This window comes from Diadema antillarum, unplaced genomic scaffold, assembly GCF_040938485.1.
Source record: "Diadema antillarum isolate AM-2024a unplaced genomic scaffold, OU_Dant_1.0 seq00001948_RagTag, whole genome shotgun sequence".
Taxonomy (NCBI): Eukaryota; Metazoa; Echinodermata; class Echinoidea; order Diadematoida; family Diadematidae; genus Diadema; species Diadema antillarum.
Window position 1 is genome coordinate 383,716 of NW_027272608.1, and position 14,095 is coordinate 397,810.

Genomic DNA, 14,095 nt, shown 5'->3' on the forward strand with positions numbered 1-14,095 from the left:
AATTGGCAACACACAACACTAACTTGAGCTTCTAAAAAATGTAACAAATTGCATGTCTACACCGCAAACTCTCCATGTCAAAATGTTAAAACTAATGAGATATTTCATCTACAGGTCAACACTGCAAATTGGCAACACACATCATTAACATTCCAGATTGCATGTCTATACAGCAAGCTGTCTTTCAGACATTGTTTTTCTGTCTCAAGCTAATGGTATATTTCATTTACAGGTTCTCACTGCAAAATAACAAAACATAGCTGATTGCCTGTCTACACTGCAAACTCTCCATGAGACAATGGCTGCAGCAAGCCAGATATTTCATTTACACGTTAACAATACTAAAAGTTGACAATTATGGAAGAAACAGTGATTGCCCAGGAATACCGATAGTAACAGTTCTTCAAAGCCATCATAGCTTCTCTTAAGGTTCATGTAGATATGGTCAATGGTATGACAACACACATTACCATATTTCCTTTGAAACTACTGTTTGATTCAACAAAAAAAGAAGGTATTTCTTTGATTTTACCTTTTTCAGTAATTGATACACTTAAAAGATGACCTACATTCAAGATCTACATTAGCGCAGTTGGTTAAAAGGTCATTTACAGATTAATCAAAAGGCAGCTAAATTTCTTTTAATTACCTGATATAATCAAAACATCAAAGGTTGATTCAAGTAATTCAACGATTTCCGTTTCTCAGCAAACAGTAAGAAAGTGGGAACAAATGGTGTCATAAGTGTTACTCACGACAACTCTGCCAACTGTGCCATTAACACATTACAGTTTTCATTTTGTATCTCTTGTGCACCATCTTCACCTTGAATGTCCACGATGGTGACCTTGGCTGCCTGGCCATAGAGGTCGACGACCCCGTAGAGACTCGACGCCACGTGGGAGGCCGCCACGCCCTTGTCGACGCCGTTGAAGAAGAAGTGGAGGTCACCGTTGGGTCGTCTCACCACACCCACTCTGTCCCCATTCTGGAAGGACAAAAAATCAAGGAAAAACTTTCACCTGGGATCCGTACATAACTACACATTGGCTCACCCTCTTCTACCTATCACGATTTGAAATCTTGATAGGCATTGGTTAATAAAAACTGCCCAATGTGAAACTTGCCCAAAGAAAAGAGAAATCATTAAACAGCTTGAGGGGGTCATGACCTAAAATAGATTTTGTATCCATCTGACTGACAGTGTATCATCAAACAAAAATTTCCACATGCAACCAAGGGCCATTATGATTCTATGATACTTGTAGCCGTGACGTCAGTCGTATAGAAGGTCTTTTTTCTTCTTTTTTTTTTGGGTGATTTGCATGACAGTACACAACTGATTCATTGGTATTTGCAGATATTTACACATAGAGTTATTGATAAATCTGTCACAAAATCTGGATAGAACATGATGGAAAAATATCGCATAGAGCCTATAAGATGCTAAATTTGATCAGTGATTGACACAATACTTGTAACATTCTTCCTTTTTTCCCCTTCAATTGAGCTGAAATTATCGCATCTACAGAGTAGAGTAATGGAGTAGCTTCTTCAACGCACACTATTTTTAGGTATGGCTGGATTAAAGCAAGAAAAATTGGCAAAGTGAGCCTGGTGTAAGTTTCACAAACTTTGGCAGCCTATTACATCGAGATCAGTGAGACCACCATAATCACCATAAACTGAGGCACAATATGAATGGCAGCAAAAAGAAAGAGACAGACACCGTGTTCACATTAGAGAGACAGTCACCAGAGATCTATTTTTTTTTTTTTTTTTTACGACCGACTGTCCGCACTGCTATCTGGACTGTCCCTGAGCTGCAGGGGCAATCGGGGCTTGGAGTGAGTCCTGCCACTCGAAACCAAACTTTGCGCATGCGCACATTTGATGAATAGAGCTGGATGCTATCAATTACGCCTCAAGGTCACTCTCCCCTCCAAATCTTGTCCCCGGACCCGTCTTGCTTCGTGGGGACGGGGGTACAAGTCCCAGTGAGCGTCCACATTACGGTTTTGGAAGGGACAGTCCTATGGCATGGGGCTGTCCCCACGACGCAGGGACTAATGTCAAAACAGGGAGAGAAGACACACTACAACAACCCTTTCTCTATCTCTATTAGCATGTTTGTTTGTTTGTATGTTTTTTCATGTTTGTTTACACTGACCTTGAGGTGATCCATGTCAGTGGCATACTCGTCAATGATATTTGTCCCATTGTGCATCACACAGTTCCCTGCCAGCATCCAAGTCCCACTTCTCACATTGGTCATGGTGGAGGGAAAATCTGTGTTTAAAAGACAGATAATAACCCCGCTAGTCAATAATGTGAAATTAAAGTGGAGGAAAACAAGAGAGAGACCACTAATAACATTAACAGGAACAAAAATGATACTACAATGACTACGACTACTACTACTTCTACTACTACTACTACTACTACTACTACTACTACTACTACTACTACTACTACTACTACTACTACTACTACTACTTCTATTACCACTCATCATCATCATCATCATTATCACCATCATCATCATCACCACCACCATCATCATCATCATCACCATCATCCTCATCATGATACTGTATAAATAAACAAATGATCACAGTAAAAAAATGAATACTGAGAAAGGCCTAGTACACAAGTACACACACGATAACACAATAGGATTTCCAGTGTCTTAAACTGTAATGTAAAACATTGTGCTGTGTGGTTGAACAGTCTGTGTATGGGCTATGAAACATCCCTAGTTTTCAACAGGAAAACGGGCACATACGATTTGCAGCAACTTGCCCAGTTTATTTCAGTTGTACTCCATTCATTCCCCTCATTATTAAACCAAAAAAAAAGGAGACAACAAAACAACCCAGTCAGGCATAATGATGCAACAGTTCACATGCCAAGGCCATTGTTTTATGCCACACCAGGGATAAAGAGGATACCTCTCGTCCTATTCACAGATGGCTGTTTTCAGGTTATCAGGAGTGATGCCAACCTTGTTAACAGCACTACAGTATTCTGAGGGCTGAAAAGGCACATTTTTGGTGAAAAAACAGTATTTTTGCCTTTCCCACAATAGACATGTGTAGTAATGGTATTGGGGGAAAGTAGTATTTTCAATTAAATCTGCTATATTTTTGGCAAAAAAAAAAGAAGTAGTACAAAACACTGCAAATAAGTAACAGTTGGCAACTCAGTATCGGTATTGATCAGCTACAGAAACGGCCAATGCATATAACAATTAACAAATCACACTCTGTACAGATTCATTTCACCCTCAACCATTCATGTAAAATCTGGCACGTAAAGCAGGTGGAAGCAGAAAATGAATATATGAGCATACCTAAATTGCACGGGGAGTGTGTGGTGACGCCAAGCTCCAGTGACCCCGCCCACTTGTCAATCATCTTGTCTATCCTGACCTCAAACATCTCGTTTTCCTTCAGAGGGCGATTCGTCAGGACCACGGCATTGTTGAAGTCATCCATGGCTCTGAAATACAACAACAATAAAGAAAGGAACCTCTCATTACAGAAAATAATGACATTAAATCTTGCGATGTTTTACACTGCAGGTGTTATCATTACTCCAAAAACTTATGATGTTAGCTCCGATGAAAAAATCACAAAATTTTTGGAAGAACTGTGCATGCCCAGTCTACACACTAAAAGGAGAGTGGATGCTGAAGTCCCATCAATAAATTTGTGAGTTTTCTGCTGTGTGCGCTTGGCATTACAAAACACTTCAGTACAGTTGCTAGGCCACTATCACCTCAACTGCGCGAGTTTTCTCACTTCGGGAGATCTGACACTAAATCTGAGCAGCAGCAATGTTACAAATGTCTTCTAAGGTAAAAACAGCAAATAATAATAAAAATAGACAAATGAAATAAACTTTGTGCTACTACACAAGCACATCAACTTTCTCATAGTTTGGTTGCATGTGGGATGCAATTAACACATTTGGTTTCCAGAGACGACTGTTCTAGGATACCAGCTTTCAAATGCAGTCCAAAGTTTTGTCTGTAAGAAAAAACAGCACTTGAACAAAGCAAGTCAAAACTGGTATACAGTGCTGCCAAGTCCAGAAGAGAAAACTGATCATTTTGATTTAACATTGTCCTTTAGATGCTTTTTTTTAAATATACAAATATCTTATGGTCCTCGCAGAGGTGAAATAGCAAATCACAGGTAGGCTTGGTTTTGAGGTATGTAAGCAGAGGCAGATGCAGGACCAATACGGACTTTTCAATTTGCATGTTCACTAGTGGACTGTAATGTATGCCATCTTTTAAATCACCTTCAAATCTCTTTAATGTCACAGTTTCCAAATGATGGCAAAACTAGGGTGAACACCTTCAAGAGATCTGCTACGAATGGTGAGCTCATCGATGCACATTGCTTAAAAAATGACCGTATATGTCGCAGTCCACTAGTGAACGTGCAAATCGAAAAAGGCCCTTCTGATATTGTCTTCTTAAGCCTATAATCTTTCCTTCAACTTCTCATATTTATATAAATCTTTCTTTGAATTCAAAAACATTTTGAATTCAATTCAACACAAATAATCAAACTGAAACTCCAAAGTGACAAGAATTTAATGCACTCCTCCTCCTCCTCTCCTCCTCCTCCTCCTCTCCTCCTCCTCCTCTCCTTCTTCTTCTTCTTCATCTCGTATCACAATGTGTCTGCTTGATGCTGTTTGCCAACTATTTCTAGTCACCCCAGGTGGACCACGAGGGTCAATATCATTCATCCGTTTTTTGTTGGTTTTTTTGGTGTGTGTGTGGGTAGGTAGGTGGACCCCCGACTACACAACCTAGTTGACAGCTGATCTTCTCTTTACAGAGAAAATTTTTCAATCGACGGGTATCACCTGTCGTTGTTTGTGTTGCTCATCTCTACACTTCTTGCAACTGATTGACAAATTGCCCTACATCTGTTGCAATAAAAAACTACTTAATGCAAGAACTTCATCAATCTTCACTTTTTGTTTCTTACCTTGGCCTGTGTGCTGACTTGTAGCCATTGATGATTTCAGCATGGACCCCACAGATAGGGTGGAATAGAAGAGGTTCCGCCATCACTCTGTCCCCATCTGGAATACCAAAAGAACAACATTTACATCAATAATTAAAAATATCAATTTCAATGCAGTATACAGCTAGCATGCTATTGAAAAGTTATAGCTAAGAGAAATATCATGAAATTTAAGAGGCATAAGAATAACGCTGGATAAATATGTGAACATGATTTTTTTTTTTTTTCAATGCTTGACAGGAGAATGGTTACATCTTTTGTATGTTAGGCAGCAGAACTATGCGGGTGAGCAGTTTAGCAATCCATGATGCTATCTAACTTCTGAAAATACCAACAGATAAATCATACAAATACAATCAGATCACAGCCAAGAAAAACAAACTTTACCAGAAATCTGAAGTAGCTTGAATGAGGTAAAATCAGCACATACTTCACACGTGACGAGAAAATATACCAGATAAGACCAATAACTTGGATGAAGAATCTACACAAGTCCTCCTAAAGTCTTGAAAAATATTTGTCACGATTGTGCAGTGTGAGACACGGAAGCCACACAAATTGCAGTTGAGAACAGTTCCTTGCATGTAAATGGGCATGGTTTAAAATTCAAAGTATGTAAAACTGCTGATTGCGATGTTTACTCACTCCTTGACCTTTTACAGCTTAAGAAGTAAAATGGAAGAAAGAACATATATAGATCTGGTAACCATAGATTGAATACAGAATGCCAAGGATGTAAAACTGCAAACAACGCAATATTTACAACTTCAGGCTAGCGTGTTTAATCTGCTGAGGCAAAATATAGTTTTGAAGAAGTTTATATTTTTTATTTAGTGACACTAATGCACAGAAAAAAACAAAAAGAAACTAGAAATATCACTGAAGGTGATTAATACCCCCGCCCCGTGACGACAGTCTTACCCAAGGAATGATCTTTCCTTGATCTTCTGCCATTTAAATGCCGTTACCATGGCAACGCAGCTTCCGACACATCCGAAAAATATGTCTTGCACATCTTCCCACCAAGACTATTGTGTGTGCCACATTTCATAAGCTTTTGTCAAAAACTGAGGAAGTAGTTCAATCCACAAGATCTTTCCTTGATCTTCCGCAATTAATATGCCGTTACCATGGCAACGCAGCTTCCGACACGTCCAAAAAATATGTCTTGCACATCTTCCCACCAAGACCAATGTGTGTGCCACATTTCATGAGCTTCAGTCGAATACAGAGGAAGTAGTTCAATCCGCAAGATCTTTCCTTGATCTTCTGCCATTTATATGCCGTTACCATGGCAACGCAGCTTCCGACACGTCCGAAAAATATGTCTTCCACATCTTCCCACCAAGATCAAGGTGTGTGCCACATTTCATAAGCTTTGGTCAAAAAACTGAGGAAGTAGTTAAATCCGCAAGATCTTTCCTTGATCTTCTGCCATTAATATGTCGTTACCATGGCAACGTACTTTCGGGTACTGTCAAAAAATGCGTCTTGCACATCTACAACCAAAGGCACACATCTGTACCAAGTTTCATGGAAATTGGGCAAAAACTGAGGAAGTAGTTTGCAACACAAAATTTTCCATCATTTTGGCTCATAATATGTGAGCTGTTACCATGGCAACATACTTTTTTGTCACTGTCAAGAAATGTGTAATGCTGACCTATATCCTAAGACAAACATTCAATATGAATTCCATGAGAATTGGAAGAACACTGATGAAGCAGTTTTGCCATGAAGCATTTTGCCCTATATTTTACCAATAACATGCCGTTACCATGGCAACGCACTTTTTGCCACTGCGGAAATATGTGTCTTGCACATTAACATATTCAGATGAACATCTGTACCTAATTTCATAAAAATTGATCACAAACTGTGGGAGGAGTTCGCGACGCAAGATTTGTACCCATTTTTGCCCATAATATGCCGTTACCATGGCAACGTACTTTTGGGTACTGTCAAAAAATACGTCTTGCACATCTACAACCCAAGGCACACATCTGTGCCAAGTTTTATGGGAATCGGTTGAAAACTGAGGAAGTAGTTCGCGACGCAAGATTTGCAACAGACCGACCGCCCGACCGACCGCCCGACCGACCGCCCGACCGACCGCCCGACCGCCCGACCGTCTGCTGATTCCTATATACCCCCTTCAAACTTCGTTTGGCGGGGGTATAAAAACATTATAGCTAATTTATAGGCTGGAAATATGCAAAATTATATAACAATACCTAAATGATGTTCTCATCAAACTTGTACCTCACAAAACTTTTCCTTGCTTTGTTCAACATTCTGTATCATATACAGTGTAACTGATTTCATCAATTTGAATTCTGTATTATGTCAATAAACAATGTAACATGTAACCCCACAAGTGATTTCAGAGATTTCTATGAGAGGCAGATACATGCGATTCAGGTGCTAATAGGTTTAAAAATCAAGACTCCTTGGATTTATGGGGAGAAGTAGATTGAAAGGTATACAGGAGAAAGTGAAGATGATGTGCAGTCAGTATTTTCAATTCTCATCACTACACCAAAATGTACTACAAGCAACTGCATCTAAACCATGCTATGTACATTCAGGAAACATCATCATATATGAAGACAGCTTTTGGTAAAAACTCCTATGTTTTGCAAAGGCATCGCTTCCAAATACGCATTCAAAATTCTGGCAATTTGAGGAGGATCAGTTGTCTCACTTTAAAGAGGCACTAGATCTTGTCTCACCTCCAAACACATATGGCAGCTCCTGCTCGGCGAGACTCTTGAGATAATTGAGGTGCATCAGCCGTCTGTCCAGGGCTGCCAGCATCGTGCTCTGGTGGTGCTCCACGATCGAGACCTGATTGACACCAATCAAACACTGATCTGTTACAGGAGGGTGCTGTGGCATAGTGGATAAGACTCCCGACTGCCGATCGGAAGACCCGAGTTCGAATCCCGCCCAATGCTTATGTCCTTGGACAAGATGTTTTTACCCACTATGTCCCTCTCGACCCATGGTGTATAAATGGGTACCTGGCAATGCTAGGGTAGTAATAATGGCAGGGCCCTCTGGTAGAACAGTAGCAACACTGAAGAGGCTTCCCTGGGTATAAATAAGACCTTATGATGATGATGATGATGATGATGATGATGATGATGATGATGATGATGATGATTATCATTATTATTATTATTATTATTATTATTATTATTATTATTATTATTATTATTATTATTATCATTATTATTATCATCATCACCATCATAATTATTATCATCATCATCATCATCATCTTTTATTATTATTATTAGTAGTAGTAGTAGTAGTAGTAGTATCATTATTATTATTATTACTAGCATTATTACATTATCATATTATCATGCCAATGGGGGTGCTGCAGGTGCATCGAGGCAAGCCTGCATTCAATTTGATGCCCTGATTTAACATCAATCAAATATCCAATCCGAGTTTTATCATAGAGGTGTACAAGCACACCAAGATATACGTTTATGTCATGACATGATAATGAACATTGATCTAATATTGACCTGCAACACATCATTGAGGGCTGCAAATATATATCTAGTTTTGATTACGCTCCTGCCTTCCAGAATGTAAACAAGCTTTTACATTTGTAGTTCAAAACATGAAATGATATTGCATTTTCTTGTACATACACACATTTCTGTAAAAATGGGAATTCAATTTTGTGAGGTGATTATTTTTAGTACCACATCTACTCTGCTGTGTGGTGACAGCCAATATACCCGCTTTGTGAAAACATGCAGGAATTTGAAAATCTGTAACTTCTTCAATTAATGTTTGAATTTGATAAGAAATTTTACTATTCTCTTTATCTGACAAAAGTTAAATAAGGGGTGACACTGAATTTTAAGGATGTACAGTGACAGCTGAAGAGGTGATATGAGGTAAGCACCTTACCCATTATAACAGACACACAGCCCACCAAGCCCCTATATGCATTTCTCTGACATTAAAGGGATGGTATAGTATTGCTTGAGGTGAGAATTTAGCTTTAAACTCTTTGTGAGATACTTAGAAACTACGTGATGTAATGTTTAAGAGCATACAATTCCACAAGGAATTCAAATTCTATTTGATGAAAATAAGTTTTGAAATGAATGAGATATTCAAAAACAAAGCAAAACAAAGTGAACCTAATAGAAGGTGGGTCCCACCTTTTATTAGGATTGCTTTGTTTTGGATAACTCAGCCATTTCAAAACTTATTTTCTTCAAATAAACGCTGAATTCCTCTAGGAATTATATGCTCCTTCATATTCCATAAGAGGTTTCTCATTAGCTAAAAAGAATCATCGTCAAAAAACGTAGGAAGCATGAATCTCCGTCTCAGCTGAAACTGTACTATCCCTTTAACTGGATGCTGATGACCCTTATATGCGGTCATGTGATGCTTTTATTATCGTGACCCAATCTCCTTTGAGTAGAGTCACATTTTTCAAATGGAAAACGACAACAACAACAATACAATACAATACAATACAATACAATACAATACAATACAATACAATACAATACAATACAATACAATACAATACAATACAATACAATACAATACAATACAATACAATACAATACAATACAATACAATACAATACAGTACAATACAATACAATACAATACAATACAATACAATACAATACAATACAATACAATACAATGAAGTGATTCCTGTATGTTCCCAACACTGGAGTAGAAGTATATCTCTTTGGTTTGTTTAACTCTCTGCCTGCCACATTAAATTCTTGTCCATAAGTATGTGCGTGAAATTAGTACACATTTGACTCACTGGCAGAGAAAGGGTTTAAACACACATGGAAATCACAGCAAAAATATTCCACTTACATCCATCACTAGGTAACATGATCTGTCCATTGACAATGGCCTCAAACTGAGAACAAAGGCTAATTTGGCAATTGAGACTTCCCCAGTGTGGTGCAACAATAGATGGCACAGAAATTGTATCCCTCATACATGTTTTGCTGTCATTTCAAATCTCTTGCTTTTTCCTCTTTCATTCTTGAATGCCTGGCTCAAAATTCCCAGGGCTCACCTGCACTGCCATGCCATATAAGTCGACTACTCCATATATTGTGCTGGGCACATCTGGGGCTGCCAGGCCCTGATCGCGACCGTTGATGTAGAAGTGGAGATCGCCTGACGTCTTGCGCACCACGGCTATGTGATCTCCAACCTAACATGAGGATGTGAATGATGAGAAATTGAGTTTTTAAAAAAAAATGATTGTATGAGCATCATTATTACCACCACCACTATCATGACCACTACCATTGTCATCATTCAACTTCTAAATACCGGTACTGATATATATGTTAAGTGTAATACTATTTCTCCTGCATTCTGAAAGAGGCAAGTCAAGTGCTCTTTCATTATGCTAGTAAAATGAAATATAAAAATGTCAAATTAAATTTTCATTTTCTTCACATTGTTCCCCTATTGTGACATCATGAGTTGTTGTTGTCTTCTTATCCTGTGATGACGGCACATGGATTTAACCAAAACTTAAAAAATTCACAACTTATGTCCCATTTTCTCAAACTGCACTTGATATGTGTATTGCTAATATTTTCACATCAACTGAACTGATTCATAATTCGTCGCTGGGGTGACAAGACCTTGTATCTGAAATTTTGGTGAAGATGACTTTTTTGGATTAATGGTCAAACATTGCATTAAGTGATGTCCTGTCCAAGTCCCAACTGTCTTACTCCAAAAATGAAGCCACCACGGCATGTCAAAGGAAAGGCTATCCCATTCGCTATAGTGCTTTGGCCGCCATGTTATTTGGCTCTCCTGAACATTTGGCATTTTGTAGATACAAGGTCTTGTCGCCCCAGCGACGATATATTGGGGTAAATTCCTTTTTGAGCCCTGGCCATTCTCCGTTAAAGGGAAAATCCAGTCCAAATACAAGTTAGTCTGATAAGAAAGAGTAAAATATTATGAGTTCAACGGTTTAATTTTGATTGAAATCAGAAGTTATGACATTTGAAGTTTCGCTACTTTGGGGGGGGGGGGGGAAACAGTTTTCTTGAACAGTCAATATGAATATGCAAATGGCAAAGTGAGCATGTCATTCCCTCACAACTTGCCATCGTAGTTTGTACATAAAATTTTGAAATATCCGGTTTTTCATTCAAACGCAATTATGCCCGAGGCTTCAATCCTTGTATACCTAACTGATCACTATTCTGAAATTATTCAACCAGGAATAACATCATGTTTCACACATCAATGACAGAAACATTGAATTTTCGTCATTTTTTGTTTGTGTAATACACGATCAATGGAAAATTGTGAGGGTACGACATGGTTAGCTCACTCATTTGCCTAAGATTCATATCCATTGTACAAGAACTGTTTTGCAGAAATTAGCAAAACTTCAAAATGTCATAACTTTCTTATTTTTCATCTGATTTCAGTCATATTTTTACTGTTGAACTCATAAGATTTCACTCTTTTGTATCAGACTCACTTATATTTGGACTGGATTTCCCCTTTAAAATATTGATTAAAGAAAAAAAAATTGCAACAAGTTCTCACCCCAAGTTCATCCAGCGTACATTCACCATACTCCCTCTTACTGCCTTTCCCATTGGATAAGATGCCACCGCCGCTCATCATGATGGTACCTACATGGAAGAAAAAATGTATGCAGTGGCAACAAAGATAAGCAGGCATAGGTACTTTCAAAAATACAAATTTCTGAACACTTGACCTGCAACTAAATCAGCCCTCTGTTTTTTTACAGGCACAGGTGCCAGTTTACATCCTTGTACAGCCTCAGGCCGCCATACATTCTTTTAGATGTTCGTCTCCATGGTAACAGGGCACATAGCAGACAAGCACAGTAATGTGCATCATCTCCAAATAATAAATAACTTCCCATGCCTGCTCTCATGAGCTAGGTCAAAATAGCTCTGCAGATTGGGGCATTCCAACTGTCACAGGCATCCATAACTATACACAGCCCAGTCGCTGTAAAAACGCGACAGGGCTGTACCAGGATGGTGCACAACAACAAAGCGAACACAAAGCGAACATGCAAATCGCGTTGAGTTCTGATACTTGACATCATTTTTGTCACCTCAAACTTACTAAAGACAATCTCCATTAATTAGACTTCATGTCTATGTTATCGATGTTGACACACACAATTTACAACTTACCAGAAACGGAGATTATATGCAGCGTGTGCGAACGGTACATCGTCTTTCACTGACGGCCATTTTGAAAAATCGGGAGTTCACACGATCGGAGCTGCACTACAGGGCAGCTCCGATCGCGTGAAGTCCTGATGTACCATTCGCACACACTGCATAAAATCTTTGTTTTTCGGTAAGTTGTAAATTGTGTATGTCAACATCGATAACATCGACATGAAGTCTAATCAATGAAGATTGTCTTTAATGAGTTTGAGGTGACAAAAATGATGTTGAGCATCAAAACTCAACATGATCAGCATGTTCCCTTTATGTTCGCTTTGTTGTTGTGCACCATCCTGCTAGCCCTGTCGCGTTTTTACAGCAACTGGGCTGTGGCATCCACTGATATAGTGTAGATATAGTGTAGATGCTGGTAGGAGGAGATTTTATTTTGCTAAAGAAGGATGCTACATGTATCATGCCAGGATGAGGACACTTGATGAGACTGTTGGTGTCTCTGCCAGGGCTAGTTGCTCTGGTCCAATCTATGGAAAGACAAGTACCAGGTACCGGTATTAAGAAACCAATGGAGTGTACACGTCATACTTGTACAATGTGGCAGCCAATGTGCACAATCATATATATATTCATAGTTTTACTGGAGGTTGTTGACCTTAAACTTGCTTGCAGAATTTTACTAAGAGTAGAAGGAATCATGTTTATGTGTTTGTTATATTGATACTTCTATATCATTAGGAAAAGATAGATGGTAGGTACACAGTACATTCACACCAAATTTCTGAGTCTGGGTGAAGACTTGATAATATGGGATTTACTACCGCTACGTGTATGTCAAAGTACGAGTATGAAAAAAACAATAAATTTCTGTCTCCCAAAAACTTGTTGGGTTGGGGAACTCCTGAGGGCAAAATGATGTAAAACTCTTGTGATCATCATCACATGTCTGAAAACACAAAACATGGAAGGAAAGAACTTTCTTTATCTGATAGTATAAATCGGAGTGCAGGCTGGTCCCCCTGGACTGTCTCCAGGTAGAGACGGGTGCAAAAGCACAAACATTTTAGAAATAAGTATGTTGTTAGGGTTAAGTTTTGACTGGGCAACATCCATGCCATCTGCTTACCTGTGTGTAAGTTCGTCATGGTTGCGGGGAAATCGAGAGTGTCCGGGTTGTGTGTCGTCACTCCGATCTCTATGGACCCCGACCATTTGTCAATGAGCTCGTCGATACGGATCTAAACAAAAAAAAAAAAGAAGAGTCAGATCAAATGTGTCATTACGCTCCATGGTCTGTTAACCAAACAGGCAACATCTTTCAATACCCTTACATGCAAGACCATTATGCTCACAATAGGGCAGAAATAAAATTACAGGTCAATCTAGGCATCATGTCTGTAAACCATATCTTATAGAGGTCACACCATTCAGATTAAAACGCACTCTCAGAATCAAGCTTCACTCGACTTGAAAACACCTCTGCATCATTAATTGGCTGAACATGATTTGGAAAAAAAAGTCACCTGACTGGGAGAAATGTGATTCAAATTTCCATTCAGACTTCACTTGGGAATAAAACATAAATACTGAACTGGAATGAATCAATTCAAAGGTACACAGTATGTTTAAAAAATCAGTTCTTTGTACACAAATTTTAAAGTGCCAAAGCCCTCTCTGCAGCATTTCTCATATCTCCTAGTACCGTCAGCTTTAAATAAAAATCTTTCCCTTTTCCAGCAAAGTGAAGACTACATGACTACAGACTCATTTAAACTCTTTCCCAAGGTATGCAATCAACCTCTCACATCAGGTAACATACTAGCCTCAAGGC

The 14,095-nt window shown here is 38.8% G+C and overlaps 1 protein-coding gene across 1 annotated transcript in view; it reads right to left on the reverse strand.

The window, feature by feature from the left end:
- Window positions 1-14,095, reverse strand: part of LOC139713326 (neuralized-like protein 4) — a 52,014-nt gene that overhangs the window by 25,995 nt on the left and 11,924 nt on the right. Inside the window, exons 4-11 of the mRNA XM_071625071.1 lie at window positions 13,391-13,502; window positions 11,645-11,733; window positions 10,134-10,274; window positions 7,781-7,895; window positions 5,010-5,106; window positions 3,353-3,501; window positions 2,171-2,289; window positions 826-988 (exon numbers count right to left, since the gene is read on the reverse strand). Of these exons, the coding sequence (XP_071481172.1) occupies window positions 826-988; window positions 2,171-2,289; window positions 3,353-3,501; window positions 5,010-5,106; window positions 7,781-7,895; window positions 10,134-10,274; window positions 11,645-11,733; window positions 13,391-13,502 (985 nt within the window). The remainder of the gene's footprint in view (window positions 1-825; window positions 989-2,170; window positions 2,290-3,352; window positions 3,502-5,009; window positions 5,107-7,780; window positions 7,896-10,133; window positions 10,275-11,644; window positions 11,734-13,390; window positions 13,503-14,095) is intronic.